The sequence below is a fragment of the Chlorocebus sabaeus genome, chromosome 12, assembly GCF_047675955.1.
Source record: "Chlorocebus sabaeus isolate Y175 chromosome 12, mChlSab1.0.hap1, whole genome shotgun sequence".
In the NCBI taxonomy this organism is placed as follows: domain Eukaryota; kingdom Metazoa; phylum Chordata; class Mammalia; order Primates; family Cercopithecidae; genus Chlorocebus; species Chlorocebus sabaeus.
In genome coordinates, this window is record NC_132915.1 from 8,841,519 (window position 1) to 8,868,801 (window position 27,283).

Consider the following 27,283-nt stretch of genomic DNA (forward strand, 5'->3'; position numbering starts at 1 on the left):
CGTTGGTATCACCGTGGCAAATTTTGGTAGGGGATGAGCATAACTGCCCCTAATGAAGTATGACTGTCTGTTAGAGCATGATAGACCTTGGAGAGTGGACTCTCAGTCTCCTCTCCCCAGCCTGGACTGGACTTGAACCAGGGGCTGCTACACACCCAGATGATTCCTTTAGATCCCAAGTTGTGATTCACATTTCCCTCCCCGTTTTAAATTGATGATTGATAATACCCCCATTTGCTGAACAAGCTCTGTTAAGAGTGTGCAAAATAATACTGTTCTGCACAGGTAAAGAGTACACATGCCACTTTCATGCTCACATCGTTGGTATTTTTGGATCTTATTCGGGACTTGAAAAAATCCTCAGAACTTTTTTCATTTTTCCATTTTAGTGTGAGAATGAGGCATCAGAATTGGGTAGAGAGACTGAATGGAAGTCTTCAACTCTGATTAAGTTAGTAGTATAACCCCAAATAGATTCACTTTTTTAAAGGGAATTGTTAAATTTTTATTCTCTTATATATATTTATCTTTAAAATAAAAATTGTGTGTATCTAAGGTGTCCAACGTGCTGGCTTGTTATACCTAAACAATGTAAAACAATTACTGTAGTCAAGCTAATTAACATATCCAGCACCTCACATAGTTACCTTTGTTTTTTTGTATGATTAGAACACTTACTACCTCTCTTAGCAAATTTCAAATGCATGGTACATTATTATTACAGTCACCATGCTGTACTTTAGGTCTCTAGACTATTCATCCTACATAACTGCAACTTTGTACCCTTTGATGTTTCTCCTGCCCTGCCCACTTGCCCCTGGTAACCCCATTCCACTTGGAATTTGTTTTTGTCTTTTTAAATTATGAAAGTAATACAATATACAATGTAGAAATGATGGACTTGGGTTACACTTTGCTGGCTGACTATTGTCTTTTCTCACTCTACTAACATCCTTGTTCTGCACTAGCCTCACACATCAATGAGATGGCCTCTCTCTCTCCACAACTGGAAGATTCAGGGCAATTCTGATGGCGGCCGTATATGAATGAGAAAATAGAATGAGAGAAAGTCACAAGAAGCACTGTGAAAGCAATTAACTGCAGCCCTCAGGAATGGGCTTAGTCCCCTTATTATAGAGATACCAGTGAGCTCCCTCACCCCTTCCTCCATGTGAGGATACAGTGAGAAGGCGCCACTTACGAATGAGGAAGAGAGCCCTCCCCCATCACTGAATCTGCCAGTGCCTTGAATCTTGGACTTTCAGCCTCCAGAACTGTGAGAAATAAATTTCTGTTGTTTATAAGCCACCCAGTTTATGGTATTTTGCTATAGTAACTGGACTAAGACACCCTCTCTTCTGCCTCCCCAGACCCCCAAATTCTAAGAAGCCCCGAACCAGCCTGCCAACTCCTATCTCTTGGGCAGCATAGTTACTCTGTTTGTGCTTGTCATCTCTTAATTCTTACCATTTATTACATTGTGCTGAGCTGGCTGTAAACATGGACTTCTTTCTTAGATTGAAGGGAAGCGTATTAGTTCTCATACTGCTGATAAAGGCATACCCAAGACTGGGCAATTTACAAGAGAGAGGTTTAATGGACTTACATTTCCAAATGGCTGGGGAGGCCTCACAATCATGGCAGAAGGTGAAAGGCACGTCTCACATGGCGGCAGACAAGAGAAGAGAGCTTCTGTAGGGAAACTCCCCTTTTCAAAACAACCATCAGATTTCGTGAGACTTACTCACTATCATGAGAACAGCATGGGAAAACCTGCCCCCATGATTCAATTACCTCCCACCGAGTCCCTCCCCCAACATGTAGGAATTCAAGAGGAGATTTGAGTGGGAACACAGCCAAACCTTATCAGAAGGATGCCTGCTTTCATTATTACTGTCATTGATTAGCATACTACAAGGCACGTGATAGAAGCACTAGGAAGCTTTGTTATAGGAATAAAGTTTTAAACAAAGTCTGTTGTGTCACAGGGTATAAAATGTACAACTTGGTGCTTTTCCTTCCTTTAAGCAAGCCAAATATCAGGATGGGATAATGCTATAGCCTAGTCCTCTTTAGGCAAATTTAATGTATGAAATTAGCACTAAAAATGCTCTTCAAAAAGAATCTCATGTTACAACTATGATTTCTTAAAAATGAAGGGTGTTCTGATGGAGAAATCTGGTGGGCATATCTTCCACCAAAAGCTTAAATTTAACCAATACTGGATCAAACAAACATGATGAGATGCTCAAAGGATGACATGGCACCCTTGTTATTGGGAAATGCACACGGAGAGAGTTGGGGGTAAAGTGCCATGATGTTTGCAGTGTGCTTTCAAAGGGTTAAAAATGTGCTCAAATAGGAAGAGAGCAAGCGAATATTGCAGAATGTAAACAATTGTGAATCATGTGAAGGACACATTCGTCTTTGATCTACTCTTCCAACCCTTCTCTAGGTTTGAAAATTTTCAGAATGGAAACTTGGGGTTGGAGTGGGTGGATGGAGAAAGCTGCAGGGAGACTGAGGCCTCTGATGGAGTGGGATACCCAGGAAGCTCTAACTTGGAGAATGTATCATGACAAGGTGTCTGGCCTTTGGTCTGCAGACTAGTCGTTTCATGTGGTGATGACACCCAAGCTCTTCTGTCCATCCAGTCACCGTCTCTCATCATGGGAGATGGCAGGGGACAGACATTTCCAAGGGGGTCATTCTGCTTCCAGTCTCACCTGTCCAGTCTATTCTCCATCCTGCTTTCCAATGCTATAAACCTAGTCCTGTGACCTGATGGTTTATCATACTTCTAGAGGTTCCCCTAAACCAAAGAGTTAGTGCAGACCCTTAGTTCAGCCTGAGGGACTCTCTAGCCTTCTCCCTGACTCTCTTCCAGCAGGCAGAGATCCCTATGACTCGGACTCAACATCTGGCTTACAGGCTTGGTTAGCCTCCATTCTGGTGACCTTCCTGTCACATCACCTTGAGGCCTCTTCTGGGTCTGACCTTGTCCCAACCAGCACAGTTGTGTCCCCTCCTCCATTCCCTGTGTTACTTGTGCTCTGTGAAGCTCTAATGCAGATGCCCACTCTCTGCAGTGCCCTCACCATGCCTTACCAATCTCCCCATGTATACCCAGGCTCTCTGTGTGAAGGCAGGCTATGTGGTTCCCCATACATAGTGCAGTGCCCAATGGGGACTGAAGGGAAGACACCTGTAGGTCAGAATCCTGACTAGGTAATTTACTGAGAACTACAACATGCAGTGCAGGGTTCTACCAGTGCAGAGTTTCCCAGGCCAGTACATCCTCCTCCTACAGGAAACAACACAGTGACACTTGGATTACTTCTACTTGGGCTACTGTGTTACTTGAAGGCACTTGGGTTACTTCCACTTTGGGTAACTGAATAATGCTGCTATGAACATGGGTGTACAAATATCTTTTCAAGTCCCTGCTTTCAGTTCCTTTGGGTATAATACCAGTGAGTGGAATCCCTAGGTCATATGGTGATTCTATGTTTAAATTTTGGAGGAACTGCTGTGTTTTTCATAGTGGCTGTGTCATTTTAAATTCCCAACAACAAAGATTCCAATTTCTCTATATCCTTGCCAACAATTATCTTCTGAGTTTTTTTTTTAATAGTAGCTATCTTAATGAGTGTGAGGTGGTATTTCATTGTGATTTTGATTTGTATTTCCCTAATGATTAGTGATGTTCAGCACCTTTTCATGTGGTTATTGGACATTTGTATATCTTTGGAGAAATGTCTTTAAAATTCCTTTCACCATTTTAAAATCAGGTTACTTTTTTGTTGTTGTTCTTGAGCCATATCATTTTTTAGAAAAAGAAAAATAATCTAGATATTAATCCCTTATCAGGTATATCATTTGCAAGTATTTTCTCCCATTCTATGGGTTGCCCTTTTACTATGTTGATTGTGTCCTTTGAAGCACGTACGTTTCTAATTTAGACGCAGCCCAATTTAGCTGTTTTTTCTTTCATCGACTGTACTTGCGGTGTCACATCCAGGAAATCATTGCCAAATCCAATGTCCTGAAGTTTTTCCTCTGTTTTTGTTTTCTAAAAGTGTAATAGTTTGAGGTCTCATATTTAGGTCTTTGATCCATTTTGAGTTAATTTTTGTATATGGTGTAAAGTAAGGGTTCACCTTTATTCTTTTGCATGCAAATATCCAGTTTTCCCAGCACCATTTGCTGAAATGACTGTCCTTTCATCAATGAATGGTCTTGGCACCCTTGTCAAAAATCATTTGACCATATGTGCATGAGTATATTTTTGAGTTTTCTATTCTGTTTCATTGGTCTGTATGTCTGTCTTTATACCAGTACCACACTGTTTTGATTACTGTAGCTTTGTAATATTTTTGAAATAAGAAAGTGTGATATCTTTTTTTTTTAATTAAATTTTTTTAAAATTTCAATAGCATTAGGGGTACAAGTGGTTTTCGGTCACATAGATAAATTGCATAGTGATGAAGTCTGGGCTTTTAGTGTTCCCATTACCCAAATAGTGTGCACTGTACCCAATAGGTGATTCTGTATTCCTTTCCAACCTCTCTCCCTCCCCCATTCTGAGTTTCTAATGTCTGTTATACCATTCTGTATGCCTTTGGGTACCCATGGCTTAGCTGTCACTCGTAAGTGGCAACATGAGGTATTTGGTTTTCCATTCCTGAGTTACTTCACTTAGGATAATGACTTCCAGTTCATTCCAAGTTGCTGCAAAGACATTATTTCATTCTTTTTTAATGGCTAGGTAGTATTTCATGATACATATATACATGCACATATATATATATCACATTTTCTTTATCCATTCATCTGTTGATGGGCACTTAGGTTCATTCCATATCTTTGCAATTGTGAATTGTGCTGCAATAAACATGAGTACAGGTATCTTTTAAAATATAATGTTCTTTTTCAAGAATGCTTTGGCTATCAGATCTCTTGATATTCTGTATGAGTTTTAGGATGGACTTTTCTATTTCCGCAAGAAAAACAAACAAAACAAAAGCACCATTGAGAGTCTGATGAGATTGCATTAAATCTGCAGATTACTTTGGGCATATTGACATCTTAACAATATTAAACTTTCCAATCCATGAACATAGATGTCTTTTCATTTATTTGTGTCCTCTTTATTTTAGTAACACCTTGTAGTTTTTAGTGTACAAATCTATCACTTCATTGGTTAAATTTACTCCTAAGTATTTTATTATTTTTGATGCTTTTATAAATGAAATTGCTTTCTTAATTTCGTTTTTGGATTGTCCATTTCTAGTGCACAGAAATGCCACTGACTTTTGGATGTTAACTTTGTATCCTGCACTTTTCTGAATTTGATTATTAGTTCTAGTGTGTGTGTGTGTGTGTGTGTGTAATCCTTAAGATTTTCTACATATAAGATCCCATCATCTGCAAACAGAGATAATTGTACTACTTCCTTCCCTATGTTTATGCCTTTTATTTCTTTTTCTTGACTAATCTGTGGCTAGAACTTCTAGTACTATATTGAATAGAAGTGGTGAAAGCTGGCATCCTTGCCTTGTTTCTGATCTTAGAAGAAAATCTAAGATTTTCTTTTTTTAATCATTGAATATAATGCTAGGCATGGGCTTCTCATATATGGAATTTATTATGTTGAGATTGTTTTATTCTACTTCTAGTTTGTTGAGTTTTTTTAATCATAAAAAGGTGTTAAATTTTTTTGAATGCTTTCTATGCATCAAATCAGATGACCATGTTGGGCTTTTTTCCTTTCATTTTGTTTATGTGTGTATTATATTGATTGCTCTTCATATGTTGAACCATTTCTTGCATTCTAGGAGTTCATCTCACTTGGTCATGGTGTATAATCCTTTAATGTGCTGTTGATTTCTCTGTGCTAGTATTTTGTTGAGGATTTTTTCATCAATATTTCTCAGATATATTTAACTGTAGTGTCTTTTTCTGATTAGTATCTTTGACTTTGGTGTCAGGATGATATGGTTTGGATCTGTGTCCCCACCCAAATCTCATGTTGAACTGTAATCCCCAATGTTGGAAGCAGGGCCTGATGGGAGGTGATTGGATCATGGGGTCAGTTTCTCATGGTTTAACACCATCTGCCTTGGTGGTGTTGTGGTGAGAGTGAGTCATCATGAGATCTGGTTGTTGAAAAGTGTGTTGCACCTTCACCACTCTCTCTTCCTCCTGCTCTGGCCATGTAAGATGTGCCTACTTCCCCTTCTGCCAAAATTGCAAGTTTTCTGAGGCTTCTCTGAGCAGATGCCTGCTTCATGCTTCCTGTATGGCCTGCAGAACCATGAGTCAATTAAGCCTCTTTTCTTTGTAAATTACCCAGTTTCAGGTATTTCTTTAGAGCAATGTAAGAACAGACTAACACACAGAGCAATGCTGCCTCATAGAAGAGTGTAGAAGTATTCTTCCTCTTCGAATTTTTGAGTTTTAGGAGAACTGGTGTTAATTCTGTTTTAGATGTGTGGTAGAATTCTTCCTTAAAGCCATTTGACCCTGGACTTTTCTTCACTGGGATGCTTTTGATTATTGATTCAATCTGATAACTAGTTATAAGTTTGTTCAGATTGTCTATTTCTTTATGATTCAGTATAAGTAGATAGTGTGTTTCTAGGAATTTATCAATTTCATCTAGGCTTTCTAATTTGTTGATCTATAATTGTGTAACAATTATTTATAATCCTTTTAGTGTCTGTAAAATTGATTGTAATCTTTTATTTTTGATTTTAGTTATTTTAGTCTTCTCTCTTTTTTAATCTTAGTCAGTGTAGCTAAAAGTTTGTCTGTTTTGTTGATTGTTTTGAAGAACCAACTCTTGATTTTGCTCTTTTTTCTCTATGGTTTTTCTGTTCTCTATTTTGTTTAATCTCTGCTCTAGTCTTTTTTGTTTTCTTTCTTGTGTTAGACTTGGGCTTAATTATTTTTCTTTTTCTAGTTCCTTAAGGTAGAAAGTTAGACTGTTGATTTGTAATTTGTTTTTTTATTTTAAAAGAAACAGTGATAAGTTTTAAAATTTTCTTTTTAATTGACACATAACAGTTGTACATATTTATGAGGTACAGTGTGATGTTTTGATACATATATACATTGTGTAAAAATCAAATCTGAGTATTTAGCATATCTATCACCTCTTACATTTATTATTTCTTTGAGGTGAGAACATTCAAAATCCCTTCTTGTAGCTATTTTGAAATATACAATGCAATATTGTTAACCGTAGTCACCCTACTGTGCAATAAAACACCAGAACGTTTTCCTCCTATCAAACCAAAAGACAGTACCCCTTGGCCAGTCTCATCTTATCTCCCTCTACCCCTCCCAACTTCTGATAACCACTATTCTACTCTCTACTTCTATGAGATCAACTTCTTTAGATTCCACGTATGAGTGAGATCATGTGCTATTTATGTCTCTGAGCCTGCTTATTAAACTTAATATGATGTCTTCCAGGTTCATCCACATTGCTACAAATGACAGGATTTTATTTCTTTTATGGATGAGTAGTATTCCATTGTGCATATGTACCAAATTTTATTTATCCATTCATTTGTTGATGAACACAAACTGATTCCATATCTCAGTTATTGTGAATAATGCTACAATAAACATAGGAGTGCAGATATCTCTTTGACATACTGATTTCATTTACTTTGGATATATACTCAGTAGTTGGATTGCTGATTCACACATAGTTCTATTTTTAATTTTTTTGAGGAGCGTCCCTACTGCTTTCCATAGTGGCTGTACTAATTTACATTTCCACTAACAGTATATAAGAATTTTCCTTTCTTCATATCCATGCCAGCATTTGTTATTTTTTGTCTTTTTGATAATTGCTATTCTAATTGGAGTGAGGCGATATCTCATTGTAATATTCATTTGCATTTCTCTGATGATTCATGGTGTTGAGCATTTTTTCATATATCTGTTGGTTATTTGTATATCTTCTTTTGAAAAAATGTCTACTTAGGTTTTGCTATGCTTAGGATGTTTGGCCCCCTGAAACCTCATGTTGAAATCTGATCTTTGGTCAGGCATGATGGCTCACACCTCTAATCCCAGCGCTGTGGGAGGCCAAAGAAAGAGGTAGGTGTTCAGGACCAGCCTGGGAAACATAGAAAGACTCTCTGTCTATAAACTATAAAAAAAAAAAAAATTAAAGAAAGCAATTTCATCCTCAATATTAGAGGTAGGGCCTAATGAAAGGTGTTGAATGGCTCATGAATGGCTTGGTACCACCCTTGAGGTAATGAGTGAGTTCTTGATATATTAGTTCCCATGAGAGCTGGTTGTTAAAAAGAACTCGGCACCTCCTTTCTCTCTCTTTTACTTTTTCTCTTGCCTTGTGATCTCTGCATATGCCAGCTCCCCTTTGCCTTTGGCCTTAAGTGGAAGCAGCTTGAGGCCCTCATCAGAAACATGTTGTAGTCACGCTTCTTATACAGCCTGCAGAACTGTGAGCCAAATAAATCTCTTTTCTTTATAGATTACCCAGGCTCAGGTATTCCTTTAGAGTAACACAAACAGAGTAAGAAAGATCTTTTACCAATTTTTAAATTGGATTATTATTATTATTATTATTATTATTATGCTGTTGAGTTGTTCAAGTTCCTTATATGTTCTGGATATTAGCCACATGTCAGATGCAGAGTTTGTAAATATTTTCTCCCATTTTATAGATTGTCTTTTTATTCTATGGATTGTTTCCTTTGCTGTGCAGAATATTTTTCGTTAAATGTAATCTCATTTGTCTATTTTTTGCCTTTATTGCTTGTGCTTTTCAAGTTTTTGAAAAAAACTCTTGCCCAGACTAATCTTATTAAGCATTTCCCCTATGTTTTCTTCTAGTATTTTTATTGTTTCAGGTCTAACATTTAAGTCTTTAATTCATGTTTAGTTGATTTTTGTATATGGGGAGAGATAGAGGTATACCTTTATTCTTCTGCATGTGGATGTCCAGTTCTCCCAGCACCACTTACTGAAGAGATTGTTCTTCCTTCACTATGTGTTCTGGTGCCTTTGTGGAAAATCAGTTGGCTACAATTACATGAATTTATTTCTGTATTCTCCATTCTGTTCCATTGATTTATGTGTATATTTTTATGCTAGTACCATGTTGTTTTGGTTACTGTAGTTTTATAGTATATTTTGAAGTCAGGTAATATAATGTCTCCTGCTATGTTATTTTTGCTCAATATTTATTTGAGGTATTTTGTGTTTTCACAAGAAATTTGAGGACTATTTTTTGTATTTCTATGAAGACTATAATTGGTATTTTTATAGAGATTATATTCAATCTGTGGATCTTTTTGGGAAGTATGGACATTTCAACAATATTAATTCTTCCAGCCTATGATTATGGAATATCTTTCCATTTATTTGTGTCTTCTTCAATTTCTTTCATCAGTGTTTTGTTTCAGTGTGAAGATCTTCTACCTCCTTGGTTAAATATGTTTCTAAATATTTTATTTGTAGCTCTTAAAAATGGGATCGTTTCTCAATTTCTTTTTCAGATAGTTTACTATTAGTGTACAGAAATACTACTGATTTTTGTATGTTAATTTTGTATCCCACAATTTTGCTGAATTTCTTTATTAATTCAAACTGCATTTTAGTGGAGTCTTTAGGGTTTTCTACGTGCAGGATCATGTTGTCCGCAAATGAACAATTTAACTTATTTCTTTCCAATTTGGATGCCTTTTATTTTTTTCTCTTGCCTAATTACTTTTCTTTTTTTCCAAATGTAATCATTTACAAGTGTACATTTTCCTCTTAGTACTATTTTTGCTAGACCCCATAAGCTTTAGTATCCTGTGTTTTCATTTTCATTTGGCTCAAGATATTTTCTTATTTTCCTTATAGTTTCTTCTTTGACCTACTGGTTATTTAAGAGTATACTGTTTGATTTCTTCATATTTGTGGATTTTTCAGCTTTTCTTCTGGTATGAATTTCTAGTTACATTTCATTATAATTAGAAAAAAAATACTTTGTATGATTTCAGTCTTTTAAAATTTATTAAGACTTGTTTTGTGGTTTTACATATTGTCTATCCTGGAGAATGTTCCATGTGTACTTGAGAAAAATGTATATTATCCTTTTGTTAAATGGAGTGTTCTATATTTGTGTGCTAGTTGATTTAGTCTATAACATTGTTCAGTTACTCTCATTCTTTATTGATCTTCTGTCTAGTTTTATCCATTATTGCTAGTGGGGCATTGAAGTCTCCTACTATTATTTTAGAGCTATTTCTCCCTTCAATTCTGTCAATATTTGCTTCATTTATTTAGGAGTTTTGATGTTTGGTGTACATGTGTTCATAATTATTATATCTTTTTGATGAATTGACCCTTTTATCATTATGTAATGTCCCCTTTTGTCTCTTGTAACAGTCTTTTGACTTAAAGTCTGTATTGTTCTGATGTTAATATAGCCACATCTTCTTTCTTTTGGTTACTATTTGGATGAAATATCTTTTTCCACTGTTTCACTTTCAACCTATGAGCATCCTTATACCTAAAGTCTCCTTTAGGCAGCATAGTTTTAGACAGAATACTATCTTAAAATAAAATTCATAGAATTTCAAAGGCAACCAATTACAGTTGTCCCTCAGGATCCATGGGTGCTTGGTTCCAAGACACCTCCCCTCACAACCTCATGGATACCAAAATCCACCGATGCTCCAGTCCCACAATCTGTCTTGCTAAACCTGTGGATATGAAGGTTGGCCTTCCATATCTATCAGTTCTGCATCCCTCAAATAGTGTATTTTTGATTTGTGATTGGTTGACTCTGAGGATGTGGAACTTGCAGACATGGAGGGCCGACTGTATATGAAATGTAATTATCAATATTAAAAAACATATGTCATATACTAATGTAGATGCTTCTTTATTAATTCATAAAATATCCAGATATAGTGGTGGTAATTATTACTACTATAATTTTGGGGGAGTAAGAAACATAAATGATATTTTAAAAGATATGTAGCAACTGTACTGTGATAACCAACTACTGTGGCTATTGCCTGCATCCATATGTTATTGAAATGATAAATTACAGTTAATGACTCATTTTCCTCCCATTGGCATTCCATGGACTCCAGGTTAAGAAGGTAGCTTTCTTAGAAGAATGTCCATTGGTAAGATCAAATGCTCACCATATCGCTAAATGAAAAAAATAGGAAATGAAGCCACATGATTTTATTCATGTGGAAAAATATACTCAGAGAATAAAAGAGCAGACAATGTTAGCCATGGTTTAAATTTCTTCTTTATGTATGCCTTTATTTTAGGTGTATATTTAAATGATCCCAGAAGCCCTGTTCTTCTTGTTTTATAACACATAATCTCATGATTACCTGTTCTACGTTTATCTTCTCACTCGGTCACGGAGCCATGCGGGCAGGCCCTGTTGCTCTTGAGCATGGTAGGTGGCATTCCTTCATAGTTACGGTTCTGGGCCTTTCTGTAGTCAAGCTCTGGACTTTGTGGCTTTAGGATTTATTGCTCTTCATTCATTACCATACATTGGGGTGGTCTTTCCTGAGATGTGAATGAGCCTGTAATGTGTTCCAGGCAGAGTTGAGATGATGAAGATACAGAGATGCTTAGGACAGGCTAGCCAGTAGACCTGAGTGGCAGTGGAACACTGCATTGCCATTCACCAATTATTGCTCTCCCTCCCTGGAAGGATTGTGTAGCTCCACCCTGCTGTACTCAGGCGTGGCCATGTGACTTGCTCTGGCCAGTGAAATGTAAGCAACAGTGATTTGTGTTGCTTCCTGGTGGAAACTTGAAGGGATGCATGAGCATTGCCAGCACTCTTTCTTGTGCACACAATTGTGTGCACAAAGTCCAGATAGAGGTTACTTTGTCTGCTACATTCCAGAAAGTAGACAACAGGGGACAGAGCCCCATCTGACCAGGGATGGATGTGTGGAGAGAAAAGTAAATGAGCCAGAGAGATGTTGAAGTCTTTTGTTGCCATAGTATAACCTAGTCTATTCTGAAAATACCAAGCCAATCACATGTTGACCTATAGCTCTATTCTCCTATCAGTTAACACAATCATTGCAGGAGGTGTGGATACTAGGTAGTATTAAGTAATGGTTGTTCTAAACTCCCATTTGGAACATTTGGATTTGAAAGGCTGTCTCCTCCTGGAACACAGCCCCAGAGCAAGTGTCTGACGCAGGGAGGGAAATACAAGGCACTGCTAACCTATAATCACAACTAAATATCAAACAGTAGCCTGCAGGCTCAGGGTAGGAAAATGTTCACATATATATTACAGATTATATATCACTCATATATTACTCACTTATAGTATTACAGATTACTGTTGTATTACAGATCATTATCTATCACTCATGTATTATTATATTATACATATGTAGCATTACAGATTATTATCAATCAGTCCTCTGCTATTCTCTGTCTTTGAAAGGGAGATTTCAGGTGATGCTAAATGCAGTCATCTCCTTTCAAATCTGTCCTCTTTAAACGTATTATACTTTTCTGGTTTGATAAAAGCTGCCAGGAAAACCAAACACAATCAGCAAAACCTGCAAGAAGGTCACACAAAAATTATTCAAGTTTTTAAGCAAAATTTTTAAAATGACTTTTTAGGGTGTCATGGATTAATATTAGGCACCAATTTTCATTAGTTTTTGTGTGAATTATTCTCTCAGTGTTATATCTTTGTGACTATCATTCCACATTTGTGCACTCCAACACTCTCACCAGATGGGAGTCAGTCACACCACCACTGACTAACCTTTAATGTTGAGAAGTACCCTAAGGGAATAACGTTTACTGCATGATTTAATGTCATGGGTACAGCTCCTTCAGAGAAACCTGAAAGTATAGGGTGCTTCATTTCAACAACTTAATAATTATCTCTCTTTTGCTAAAGTTGCAGATCCTTTATTTCATCAGATATCTTTCTCCCCATATGCCACTCCACCCCAACAGCTACGCTGCTAGCAAGGTGCAGGGCAGCTGACCTGATGTAACATCTTGTATGAGAAACAAATGATTATAAGGCCTAGCCCCTGATATCACTGGGAGAATCACAGTGGAAATGGTTTTATATAAAGTAACATGTTAGTTTCTAATTTTTTTATAAATGTATTTCCACACACGTTTTCTTAAAACAGGTTTTTGTCATGCATGGGTTACATGCTATAAAATTCCCTTATTTAAAGTGTACAATTCAATATCTTAGTAAACTTACAGGATTATAAAACCACCACCACAATCCAGTTCTAAAATGTATCCGTCACCACAAAAGCTCCCTTGTATCCCTTTGTCATCAGTTCCTAATCCTGCCCCGACCCAAGTCTCAGGTATTATACTGATCTGCTTTCTGTCTCAATAGGTTTGACTTGTCTAAACATTTCATAGAAATAAAAGGAATCATACTGGCGGTCACCTATGGCCTGGATGTGTAGAGTGGGAAGGGGACTGGGGAGATCAAACTGCTTATCAAAAAGGCTTCCATCAAGCCTCCTCATTTTAGCACCTCCCCTGCTTTTGCACTCATTTCCCGAGTACCCGGTGTTGCTCACTCCTAAAGCTACAGAGGTCAGTCATTCACAGCTCAGCCTGAAGTCAGAGTGGCTGGGGTTGAGTCCTGGCTATAGCCTTAACTGGCTATGACCTTGGCAGGTTGCTTAGCTGCCCCATGCCTCAGTTTTCTTATCTGTGAAACAGGGGTAATGATAATAGCTATATCATTAGATGAAAACACATTTAAAGTACTTAGAAGAGTACCTGGCAGATGTTTTTGGCTATTCCTGTTATTTTGAGGGGTTCTTGGTTTAAATGCTTGGCTTTTTAAATTGGGACGTGGCCAGGGCTGGGAACTCTGTTGCGGAGGGACTTTTCGCCACAGGGCTCTCCTGAGCTCCACGAGCCTGCCGTGTCAGCAGCTCCACTAGGATTTTGTCTTGCTAGCCTTCTCAAGGCTGACCATCTTGCTGTTCCCCAGATTCTGGGCAGGCAATGTTCAGTCTGTTTTATCCTGTGCTTGGAATGTGTCCAGAAATTTTGTGTTCAGTTTGGAATTACTGCACAGCGACTGAGCCATCAGAAGGCCTTGTTTAGGTGGGAATCAACTGAGTGTCACTACCATCACCTGGGAGCCACCCATACCTGCTGAGTCAGGAACCCTGGGGTGGGACCAGCGGTCTGTGGGTAAAGAGCCTGCTGGAGCATTTGGAAGCTTGCTTAGGTTTGAGAACCACAGAACATGGAATGGCTGCTCGTAGCTTGTGGTGGGAAACACAAAGTCTTGGTGGTCTCCGCCTCTCTAAGTTCTTCAGGTAGGGAAGGCCTTTCTGGAGTGTCTGCTATCTACAGACTGACGCCCCTATGTCACTGTTACTGATTCTCATATGAAAGACAAATAGAACATACGTAAATATTGTACCAATGTAGGCTTTCTATGCATATTAATATATAATTATGCACATAACCACATGAAATTAAAATAATACATATAATTAATTTACATAAATATACAATATAGGTTATATGTAAGGATATATAATTATGTGTATATCTTAATGCATAGCATCTTATATGATCTGTATAAATTGTATCACAGAATATAACTATTATACATAATTATGTGCAAAAATATTTATCAAGAAAGATAAAAATGGTAAACATTTGACACCTATAGGGAGAACTCACACAGAGTCTAGCAGAAATGATCTAATTAAAAGTAGCTTAAACATTACTGTGCCTCCAGAACTGAGAGTCAAGTTTACAGCAGGCCACTAAGCCTTTTTTTGTATTTAAAATAATTAAAAATATATATTATAAAATTATAAATTAATATGATTATATAATTATAAAGTAATATATTTATTCATGTATGTAATATATAAATATATGCATATACTTAGAGGCAGGCTGTCACTCTGTCACCCAAGCTAGGCTGCAGTGGGGCAATCATAGCTCACTGAAGCCTCAAACTGCAGGGCCATTTGTTGATGGAACATGTAGGTTAAGTTAAACAAGGTTCAAGTGCACAGGCAGACTGCCTCCCACTGAGGTCTGGTAAATCTCAGCACTTTTTGTTTGGAGCCAACCAGTCAGAATGTAGTCAGAAAGTTGTCATTCCTTCCACCAATCAGCAGCCACAAATTCTTGAATAACCATATTACAGCTACTCAGTATGAAGCACCATTTGCAACTATGAAGACAGCAAAGATAGCAAAAACCAAAGCTGCTGAGGTTGCAGGAAAATTAATATGCTCCTAGTGATTACTGCCAGTGGTGAAAACTGACAAAACATTTAGCAACATCAATCAAGAGTTGTAGAAATGTTCATTTCCTTGTGAATTAGGTTCAGAAATAATTCAGTGGATATAATACAAGCTGCATGTGCAAAGGCTCTCTTTTATGTCAACATTTGCAGTGTTGGTAAGTTAGAAACAACTAAGTGTGCAGTGATAGCAGAGTGTCTAAGGGAATGATCATGTCTTGACGCCATGGACTATTATTCAGCTGTGAAATATATTTGTGGAGATTATAGTATATGACAAAAAGTCTCTAAAAGTAGATCTTTTAGAGGGAAAATGAGGAAGAGTAAATTGTTTCTAGATAAAACTAGATATGCAGATAGTCAAGGAACTGAAAGGAATACAGAGTCTCGTTTAAATTTTTCTAAATGAAGCAGTTCTTCTTCAGGAAAAGCTGTAATTTATTGTTTTACAAATGAAATAAGGTTCTTACATATTTCAATCTAGCAACTATTTTGGAGCACACAGTGCTCAAATATGGTGCTAGCTACACCCTATAGTGCAAATTCTTGCAATTCCCTCTTCTTTTTCTGAGGAATTGTCCCTTGGGATTCTCCCTTCTGAAACAAGAATTGATTTCCTAGTATTGTCTGCTTTACAGTGTTTCTGTTTTCTTCCTCTCCTCCTGTATCTCCCCTAACTAGGCCAGCATGGGCCTGGGGATGGACTTTTCCCAGGATTTGCTTTGTCCCTTTTCTGTATGTGAAGTAGGCAGTGACTTAAATGTTAAATATTTGAGGTAGTGGACATGTTGTCTAACTTGATTGAAATATTCTACGTTGTATTCATAAATCATAACATCTCTTTGTGGCCTGTACATGTATACAATTATAAATTATTACTTTACAGTAAAAAGGTAGGCAGTGACATGTCGATCTTTCCCCAATAATAATAAAAATACCTCATGCTGAGCCCACGTGGCTCTTGTGTTCTGCTGTCTGATAACCATGGCAACAGTGTAAGGCAGTGGTAGGCTGTGTGTTTTTTTTTCTCCCTCTGTAAGGGTGGGAACTGAGCAGTGACAGAGCTGGAATGAGGACCCTCTTTGTGTGATTATTTTTGTGAGAGCACTGGGTCAGGCTAGCTTTGGTGTGACTCCCTGCTCTGTGGCCAGCTAGCCCTGTCACCCTAGAAAGTCACCTGGCTTCTACTGGCCTCATTGTTCTCATCTGTAAAATGGGGTGATAGTAGGACTGTCATGGTAGAGTCATGAGGAACAATGGACCCACAGGAAGTGCTCAGCATGGTGCCAGGCCCAGTGAGCAGTAGCCTTTGAGGAACTGTGGCCTCCACCCCAACTCTCACATATGTGTAGGGAGTTGAAGCTGCTTGGAGGGAGGGAAGATAATTTGAAACTTAGATCATTGGAACCTTAGAAATACAGAATATGGAGGGCACTAGGGACTGGTGAGTCAGCGCTCTGACCCATCCTTGGAGCTGATGGAGGTTCAAGGTCCTTCTCTGAGGACAGGGAGCCAGGCCCTGGCCTCCAGTTGTAAGGAGCTCTCCTTGGTGCTGAAGCACTGGGTTCCGCTGTTGGGAGCCCTGTTCCAGAGTATTCTTAACCACAGGTATTCCTACATCCATTCCTGCTCCCCACTCTCGCAGCGGGGAATGGGCATGTGGTTAGGGGTCCTTGCAAAGAGTACGTCTGCCCCTCTGCCTGGGAACCCCTCCCTCTACTATCAATACGAGGTGTGGCTCTTCTGTTTTCTAAATAAGTTGTGCCCTCATTTGCTCTTCCCTGAGTGCCCAGCCATCTCACCCTTCTCACATTGTCCTGGAGAAGCTCTCTTCTGTTTTAGCCTCCTCCTAGGGTGACCCCAGTCTCTGGCTTCAACAAAACTGGGATTCCCCACCCCCCAACACTGTGGTGAGACTTGTCCTTCTCCCCACCTACACCTCAAAAGGCACCATTAGGGACCTGCTCCCATGTACCTCTCTGTGATGTGCACCCTAAGCCCCCAGGTTGCAGTCTTTCCAGGGCCTCAAGAGCACTGTCCCTGCATTTGATCCTCCTTCAGGGGCCATCCTATCCTCTACTCCACATCCATTCCTGACTCCTGCTGGCTGTGTCCTCCATGGTCTCCCTCCTGTGCCTTCATCCTGGAATGGACCCTCTAGCTAATGATTCACTGTCTTCCATTTCATACACAGGCAGATGGATGCCCATATCTGGGCTCTCCATGGCTGGTTCATGGTGCCATGCAGCAATCCCTTGCTCATCCTGACGCATTGGCAGCACCCTTCACCCTCCTCTACAGCCATTCTGTACCTTTAACCGCAACTCAAATGCCTTACAGAAATGAAATCCTCTCACTTTTTAAGTACAGCCCTGCCTTTTATTTATGGTGAAAATCAAGTGTAACATCCAAATCAGACATAAAAGCTTTGAGCTTCCTACCATGGCCACAGGCAAATTGACATTCAAGCACACTCAGCATGTACTTCCCCTCAGCCTTCCAGTCTGCTCTGTGCCTGGGGGCTGCCTCTGCCCATGGTCCCATCACAAGCTCCCTGGACCTCTGGCTTCCCATGGGTGTGGCCAATGGGAGGCACCAACAGGAGAGAAGAGTGGGGAAAGAGACAGGCTGGGTATTTCCTCTCTCTGGCCTCCTCTTTGTCCATAACTTTTGCCCTCTGAAACTTCAGCTGCCCCTGACACCCTCCACTTCAAAGTTCCAGCTGGAATTCTACTGGCTCAATTTCCTTTCCGTTGCTTTGGTTCTAGAGGTGGAGACGGCTTCTGAGTCTTGTGAATCCCTGGTATATCACCATCCTTTTGGGCTATGTTAACCCCATCTTTATGTCTCTTATATTAAAGTCTCTGCCTTTGAACCACTTCAGAGGGGAGGGACTCCTGTTTTCTACTTGGGACCCTGAATGATCTGCTCATCAAGTCCTCCCTCCCTCCAGAGGATGAGATATCCCACCATCCCCACAGGGCAAGAGCTACCCACGCTCTTGACCTGTTTCCTTCCTGCATTGATTTCTCCCACTCTGCTTTGCTCCCTGCCCCTAAACACACTCCTAACTCTTCCATCCCCTGCTTTGTACTCTCTGCTCTACTGCTGGCTACTGCCCTATGTCCTACCTTTCATTTCATTCCATCTTCTGGAAAGTATGATCTTTTCATTCATTTCTGGTCTCATTCAACTGGCACCATCCTGTTACCTAAGTGGAAACCGCTCCATCCCCATTGCTAAGATGTCTGAAAATGGCTGATTGCCTCCTGCCGAGGATGGGTCTCAGCAGGTACCTTACACAAGCCATCTGAATCAGGGTCATGCTGGGTCATGAACGTGGCTTTGGAGTAAGACTATTCTGTCAGTTCCTCACTGTATTAGTCCATTCTCATGCTGCTGTAAAGAAATACCAGAAACTGGGTAATTTATAAAGAAAAAATGTTTAATTGGCTGACAGTTCTACAGGTTGTATGGGAAGCATGGCTGGGGAGGCCTCAGGAAACTTACAATCATAGGGGAAGGGGAAGCAGGCATATCTACATGGCAGGGGCAGAATGAAGAGAGAGCAAAGGGAGAGGTGCTGCATACTTTTAAACAACCAGATCTTGTGAGAATCCTATTATGAGACAGCACTAGGGTTCAACTAAACCATTAGAAACTGCCCCCATGATCCAGTTACCTTCCATTGGGCACCACCTCCAACACTGGGGATTACAATTCAATCTGAGATTTGGGCAGGGACACAAATCCAAACCATATCACTCACCCAGTGTGGTTCTGGCACATTTTGTAACTCCTCTGATCCTTGGTTTCTTTTCATTCAAAACAGGCTGAAAACCATCTATCTATAGCAGGCATGCATTGGTGCCTAGGGACACTCAGTCAAGGTGGTTATGACTGTCATCACTGCACTTGTTAACTATCACTGGTTTTTCTCTTGAAACTCTCTTCCATGACATTCATCAAACCAGGTTTCCATATTTATCCTCCAAATTCTGACCATTTTTTTTTCTTAGCTCCCATCTGGGAAATCTGGCATTTGCAAGTTTCCACTTCCAGCCCTAACTGCTTTTCAGCTCTGGCCATCTCTGCATGGAAGATCCCCACCCCTTACACATGTTCAAAGCCCAGTCCTTGCCTTTCCCTGTGACCTGCCTGTCATGGGGATGCTCCTCATCCTCATGGGTAACACTCAACTCAACCCAATGGTCCAAGTTAGAAACATGGGCTTTGCTTAGCATTCCTGTCTTTGGGCGAGGCTGGGCTTCGGGGTGCCATGGGCCCACAGCCTTTATATCAACTTTTTCTGGGGGTGCTCAGCAGCAGAGTGCTACCTGCTGGAAGCTGTTCCTCCCTGGGCAGCCCACAGTAAGGAGATGAATGGGGGAGAGTGAGGGAGTGTGTGAGAGTGAATGAGGAGCCCTGCAGGCCAGGGGATACTCTCTGTGAATGGCACTCTTTCTCCAGAACTCTCGGCAGGACCGAGGTGTGTGGGGCCTGGGTCACAACTCACTTCTGCCTCTGCTCCATCCTGCAATCTCCCCTGCTTTCCATGGAGCTTGGTCCCTAATAATCATCTTGCATTCCAAACTCTGTCTCAAATTCTGGCTGCAGACAGTCTACCCAGCCTCGCTCTCTCTCACACTTCCTCATCACAGAGACAGATCCTTTACCTTCCCAGCTATCTTGAATCCATCCCTCTCTTTCCAGCCCCACTGCTCTTGCTTTTATTCAAGCCCTTGTTCTTTTTTAACTTGTCCCGTTATCTCCCACTCCTCTCAACTTCCTAAAGCCACCGCAGGTCACTATCAAAGTGGTCTCCATAAAAGGCAAACCTGACTGTGTGACCCTCTCTCAAGCCCCTTGTATCCATCTGTTCTTGCATTGCTATGAAGGAATGCCAGAGGGTAATTTATAAAGAAAAGAGGTTGAATTGGCTTATGGTTCTGCAGACTGTACAGGAAGTATGGTACTGGCATCTGCTTGGCTTCTGGTGAGGGCCTCAATTGTGGCAGGAGGTGAAGGGGCAGCAGGAGTGTCGTGTGGTGTGAACAGAAGCAATAAAGAGAGTGAGGGGGAGGTGCCACATTTTTAATTTAATTTTATTTATTTTGTTTTATTTTATTTATTTTTATTTTGTTTGAGACAAAGTCTCACTCTTGTTGCCCAGTCTGGAATGCAATGGAGTGATCTCAGCTCACTGCAACCTCCTCCTCCCGGGTTCAAGCGATTCTCCTGCCTCAGCCCCCAGAGTAGCTGGGATTACAGGCACCTGCCACCATGACCGGCTAGTTTTGGTATTTTTAGTAGAGATGGGGTTTCACCTGTTGGCCAGGCTGAACTCAAACTCCTGACCTCAGGTGATCCACCCACCTTGGCCTCCCAAAGTGCTGGGATTACAGTGCTGGGATTACACCGCATCAGGCTGCCACATTCTTTTATCCAAGCAAATCTCTTGTAAGCTCAGAGCGAGAACTCACTCATCACCAAGGGAATGGTGCTAAGCCATTCATGAGGGATCCACCCCCATGATTCAGTCACCTCCTACCAGGCCAAACCTCCAACACCGAGGGTCCCATTTCAACATGAAATTTGGAGGGGACACACATCCAAACCACATCACCCCTCTAAGCCTCTTTGAGTGCCCAGCCCTCCTGACCTCCTCACCAACCCAAACAGCTTACCAGGGATTCTGGGAGACTCTGGACTGCTCAGGCCTGGAGCCCTTGCCCACACAATCTCCTCCTGTGAAGTCTACTTGGAGGATGCCTCCACTGGGGTCAGGGGTCACCTCCACATCCTCAGGTCAAGCTCACTTCTTTGGTTAAGTTTTCGTATCTCACACATATTTAAAGATTCACACAGCCTTAACTAGGTTATAGCATTAATTTCAGATTTTCTGCCTTCCAGAAGGCAAAACCACCTTCCCCAGGGCCCAGCTCATGGCACCTTCTCAGAAATTTGTGGATTCTTCCTTGGGGCCTCCAGAGGAACCAGCTCTGCCCACACCCCTGCTGGATCCCAGCATGACCCATTTGGACTTCTTACCTACAAACTGGAAGATAATAAACTGTGTTATTTTAAGCCATTGATTTTGTGGTAATTTGTTATGGCAACCATAGAAAGCAAATACGTGTTTAAGCATTGATTTAAAAAAGAAAAACCACAACACGCCAGAAAGGCTCTCATTGTAAATTACCCCAGACTGCCTGGCTTTGGTGAATCTCAAGGCTGACTTTAAAATGGAGTTTATTTTCCTGCTTCCTTCCATGTTGTCAGAAGGCTATCAAGCAAGCCAGCATCAGAAAATTTCATTTACATTTAGCATTTTCTGTCGCAGTGGTCTCCTCTCTCATCTGCCTCTACGTTGATCAAGCAGATACGTGGGCCTTCTGCGACAGGGTCTAAAATAAACGTGAACAGCTCCCCAGCAAGGGCAAAGGGTTTTCTCATGAGTAGGGTGTGTGAGCTTCTGTGTGGGCTGCACAGCCTCCTTTTGATGCTGAGAGGCCTTCGGGTTTTTCTTTTTCCACCTCTCTGCTACGTTCCAAAGTGTTGATACTATTTTCCAGGTAAGTGAGGTTTTACCGTACTACTGTGTTCTTGGAATATTAATTTCCGTCTTTGATTACATATCTTTTCATATATAGTAAATTTTTATTGCTATTTATATTTTAAAATGACCAATTTCCCTCCACTGGCCTCATAATAAAAGAAATAAAAGTCTCCTGTTGGCTAAAGGGTTAAGTACTTAGCTTTGGATTTTTTTTTTTTCCCTCCCTGGAGCCTCGGAACGTGTACAGGTGTTCTGCATGCCTTTCACAAAAAAAGAATCAAGGGCTAGGAACCTAGGTTTTGAACGTGCATTCAGTGTACATTCATAATAAAAGCTGAACGACTGGCACATTCATGGTTGTTCCTTGATGTAAATGAACGACTGAATGAAAGTTTAGGGGCACAGCTCACCTCCAAGAGAGACCTTCTTCACACTCAGACCTGACCAAGGGATCTCAAATTCCCTTGTAAAACAGCTTTTCCTCTCCACAGCAGCTGGCCTCTTCCTCCTGGTATCTTTGCAGTCCGGCTGGGTGTTTTTTTTTTTCTTTTTCTTTTTTTTTTTCCCACACTGCCGTTGGATAAAAGATCCCGCCTTTGATTGAAATGGAATCTTCCACTATTGAGCAAGCCTTTGTTGAATGAGTCATCGGGGCGGCCGCTCATTGGCTGAGGCCGCTGGAGCCCAGGGGATTGCCTGGCACCGGCTGCAAGGCCCTGCTTCATTCACAGAAACGCTGGCTCGCTCGCTAGCCTTTTCATTCACACAAACAGCATTTCATTCACATTTTGCTGTTTTTGTCTGCATCTAATGAAGATCTCGCTTTGGGAATGATAGGGCTGTTTCGCTACAGATCTGGGGAGGACTCTGATAACCATCAAAATCATCTATGGGGTGTGCAATTGCTGTTGCTATGCAAGCCAGGGAACGGGAACAAATGAGTGCCGTGTGGCTGTTCTGCTAGGGCTGCGGCACAGGAGGCGAGCAGTGGGGACGCGTTTCCTGTACCGGGGACGCCGCGGCTCCTCTGCGCTCTTGCGTCCTAGAGGTTGGCCTCACCCGCTCGCCCGCCATGAGTGGCGCTCATTAAACCCTGCTCCGTAGAGCAGGGTTCAAGACTCAGGACCTCACGTGCCCCACATGTTCGATCATGGGCGTGAGAGGTCAGGGTGACCTGAGAGTGTGCTAGAACTGAATTTATTCGCTTGCTCAGAAGTTGCGGGGAAACTTTGATAGTGAGTGTTTCACTGTGGAGCAGGTGATCCTAATGCATGAGGAAGCCTGGCAGAGCCCACTGAGGTCAAGAGTCAGTGGGCTTCATTCTCGGGCAGACCTTTGGGGACAGTGAAAGCCTTGCTCTCCTGAGAGAAAGAAGGCCTGTGCATTTTACTTGCAAGCCCGAGCCTGACTCCTGAAAAGAAGGCATATTTTCCCCCCTGTGGATTTGATGTGCAATGAGAACAGCTGCATTTTTTCCTTCCTGACTGCAGGGTTGCAAGCAGCAACTGAAGGAACATTGAAATGTATTTGTAGCATTTCTTAGGCGTTTTTCCAGAGCTTAAACACATTCAGTAGGAATAAAGCTTCAAATGCAGCCCCTTTTTTGGAATGGATTTCTGGAGCCTGTTGCCACTCGTCAAAGACGCACTCTTCTTTTTTGGAAGTGGATATTCAACTTAACCCTGGCTGAGAAAGACTGCTGTAAATTAGCAGGGAAGACCCCTTGACTGGCACTGTGCAGAAGTTCATATGCAGATTTTTTTTTTTTTTTTTTTTTTTTTTTTGGAGGAACTGCATTGCCACAAAGACACTTGTCATCGCCGCCCTGTTAATTTGAAAAGAAAAAGAAAAATCTAGGAAATTGGTATTTTATGTTCACCTGAGGGTGAATATCCTTTTTGTTTTTTCTATTTAAAAATTCATGCTGCCTTCCAAGTCAGGATTCATCAGGATTCGCTGAAGATCTGATTCTTAAAAAGCCTTCGTCACATTTTAACGCATCGCTGTTAGACACTTTTACAGGCTCACACAGATGGGCTGAGCAGGGACGAGCAAAACCTAACAGAATAATGGGTTTCAGAAAGTTCATTTGACGATTTGAAGGAACTGGATTGGATTTACCTTTGGCACAAATGCAGATTGTGGGGGAAGGGAAGGTGAAAAATCAAAGGTTGGAAGGAAATATCTGGGAAGGTAGAAAAAGGAAATTTGAGAATTGATTGGCTCTAGTGTGCTGTCAGCGGGTGGATGTCGTTTTTTTCTTCTTTCTTTCCTTTTTTTCTTTTTTTTTTTTTCTGCTACAGGAAGTGATTTGCAGTGCTCACCGAGCCTTTGTTGAGAAGGGTCTCCTCTCAGAGTGAGTCATGCTTTTGCTGTTAGCAGCCCCAAGCAGCTGGGCGCTCCATCAGAGGCAACTATGACTTTTGCAAAGCAAACGTGCAACCCCAAGCAGCGGTCTCCCGGGCCGGGGCTGCGCGGCCGCTGCTGTGCTGGCTTTTAATGGTGGGAGGGCACCATCCTCTTGCTCTGCTCTCGCTCTCCAGAAGGCTGTCCCGGGGCCCCCACTCTCCGTCCCGCTCCGGGGACAGTGGCTCGCCTGCTATGCGCGGCAGCCCGCGCCGGGGCCGGCACCAGCAGCGCCCGGGCGGATGCAGCGAGCCCACGGAGGGGCATGCTTCCACGCACCAAGTACAACCGCTTCAGGAATGACTCGGTGACATCGGTCGATGACCTTCTCCACAGCCTGTCGGTGAGCGGCGGCGGAGGCAAGGTTTCAGCGGCGCGCGCGACCCCGGCGGCGGCTCCCTACTTGGTGTCCGGAGAGGCGCTGCGCAAGGCGCCCGACGATGGGCCCGGCAGCCTGGGCCACCTGCTCCACAAGGTGTCCCACCTGAAACTCTCCAGCTCGGGCCTCCGCGGCCTGTCGTCGGCCGCCCGGGAGCGGGCGGGCGCGCGGCTCTCGGGCAGCTGCAGCGCGCCCAGCCTGGCCGCCCCGGACGGCAGCGCGCCCCCGGCGTCCCGCGCCCTGGCCATGAGCACCACCAGGAAGGGCCGGCCGGGCGACGAGCCACTGCCCAGACCCCCTCGGGGGGCGCCGCACGCCAGCGACCAGGTGCTGGGGCCCGGAGTCACCTACGTGGTCAAGGTGGGTGCGGGCGCCGGCCGCCCTGAGGGTTGGGGATTCTGGGGCCAGGGTGGGGGCCAGTTCGGGACAGATTCCTTCATTCCCTGAAGTCCGGGGTGCGGGGCGCACCCGCGGCTGTCACGTTAGAGGCAAGGAAATGCGCACTCCTTAGCAATCAGCTCGCTTGACAGCGGTGAGGAGGGAACTACAAATGCGGTTTTCCCGCATCCATTGGGAGACGGTTTACCACTCGGATGACCGCTCCGTCCCGGTTTTCCCTGGGCTCCACTTTTTTGGCACGCCTTTGCCACCTGGCTTACCAGATGTCTGGTCAGTGTCATGGGAGCCCAGCCCTGGACAGCAGGGGTCTGGCCTGCCTAGTATCTAGGAAACGCGCTGGGGAGACCAGGGCAGCCCCCGGGAGGAGAGATGCACTGAGTGGCGGCCCTACTCTTGCTGTGTCTTCCCTGGAGGGAGGGTACGCATCTTGTTGACCCCGCAGCAAGAATTCCCAGCTCCTTGCAGAGCAGGCCAAATGTTGTGTTGCTTTCTCTTCGACGGGCTTTACTTTCTCACCCAGGCCAGGTTTTCTTGGGGGTTGTCTTTCATTCCCTAAGGAGAGGTTCTCGTTTACAGCAGCGGAATGAGAATTCTGGGACTATTTTTCTGGTGACTGTAGTCTTCCATTTAAATGTGCTAAAAGGGAACTAGGGCGCTGCGCTTGGAGCCACAGGCTGGAAAGGAGTTTTTTCCTCCAACACAAAGATGATAAAAGCACGATGTAGTCAATAAAATTCCACCCTTATGCAAGCGTGTTATGATATTTAAGGAAAAGCCTCAGCACAGTTCAAGTAATCTGCCACGCGGTTTTTTCTTTCTGCCCGTTGGGCAGCTCAGAGCTTTACCAGCCTCCACAGCCGAGCAGACACCCCCTACATAAGGGGTTGAGGATGGAAGTTGCAGTATTTCAATCCTGCCACTCCAAGGCATGGCTTTGTATTGAGAAAGAAATGAGACACAAACTATCCCCACAGTGTCCTCAGTAACACTGAGAAACCCCCAGGATGTCTGTTCGTAAATATTGGCTGCAGATTCCAGTGTAAAAATTTAGCAGAACGCATCCTCAGGTAAAATGCAGTATCTGGTCGGAACTAAAATATTAACAGAGATACTTAACTTTGTGGATTACCTTTAACTATATAAAAAGTACTTGAAGATGAATGTGGCCATTGTTAAAAGAGGGCCTCTTCACCTTTTCAGTCTGCTTTTGAATTTAACCTTCATTTTAGCTTCTAATTATGTTTTATTATATTTTACCAAAGGGATATAGATGAGCATAATATATGCATATTTGGGTTAGTTTATTTTAAGAGAAACAGAATATTCTTCTTGTTTTGCTTATTTAAATTATATAACCAGGGGCCAAAAACAAAAAGAAAAAAAAAAAAAAAACCAAACCAAAAATCCCTGACAGCTTTGAGGTTGTGTTTACTTCTGGGTTGTTAGTATAATTGCTGTTTTAAAAAGCCTACATTTCAAATAGACAAATAGACCTTGGCAAAGCTTTTTCTACCTGTCATATTTAACAGAGTAGTTTTCAAATTGAGGGAGAATTCTCAAACTTATGGCTTTAAATTTTTGTTTGAATCACTTTGCTTAGAACTTTGCTTTTGCTTTTTAAAGAAGGAAGGCCATCATCCAGTTTGAAAGGTCAAATGTGGCAAAATAATGATGAATGTACTAAAATAAAATGGCTCTTCGTCGACAATCTGTTGCTGTAAGGTTTGTAACTTACTGGCAGCATTTGCAGTAGTATTCATAGTCAAAGGACTGGATCTGCGCAGAGCTTGTCTGTGTCTTGGGGTTACTTTGTGTTGCCTCAAATTTAAGGGGTTACAGTGACGGGTTGAGGGGTGCATGGCATGACTAATTAGGGCTCTGTACCATCCATGGTTTGGTTCCTTGTTCATTAGCAGCCGTGAATAGTGATGTGATGTGAACATAAACGCAGGCATTGTCCTCTGCTTTCCTGGAGAAGTTTGAAATCACGCAGAAAGAAAACCAGATGCTAAAGTGTGTGTGCATGTTTGATTCAAATTATCACATGGCCCTCTGTTGGCGCACATGTGCAAATTCCTGCATTGCCTATGTTGAGTTTAAAACTGTGAACTTAATTTATTGAAAAATTATTAACTGAAAACAATCCTAATTTGGCATTATTTAGAATTTTTGAATAGTTCTACTGGTATCCTTACTTTAAAAGATTTCTGGTAGATAGAAATGGGCCATCTTTATC

At 41.8% G+C, this 27,283-nt stretch overlaps 1 protein-coding gene across 2 annotated transcripts in view; it reads left to right on the forward strand.

Moving 5' to 3' along the window:
* Positions 1 to 27,283, forward strand: part of SHC3 (SHC adaptor protein 3) — a 305,086-nt gene that overhangs the window by 112,356 nt on the left and 165,447 nt on the right. The window contains exon 1 of one of the 2 annotated variants that reach the window (XM_007969707.3): positions 22,565 to 25,008. The exons of the other annotated variant lie outside the window; for it this stretch is intronic. Coding sequence (XP_007967898.1) covers positions 24,535 to 25,008 — 474 coding nt within the window. The 5' untranslated portion in view covers positions 22,565 to 24,534. Of the gene's footprint in view, positions 1 to 22,564; positions 25,009 to 27,283 lie in introns of those variants that run through there. 2 annotated transcript variants of the gene reach the window in all.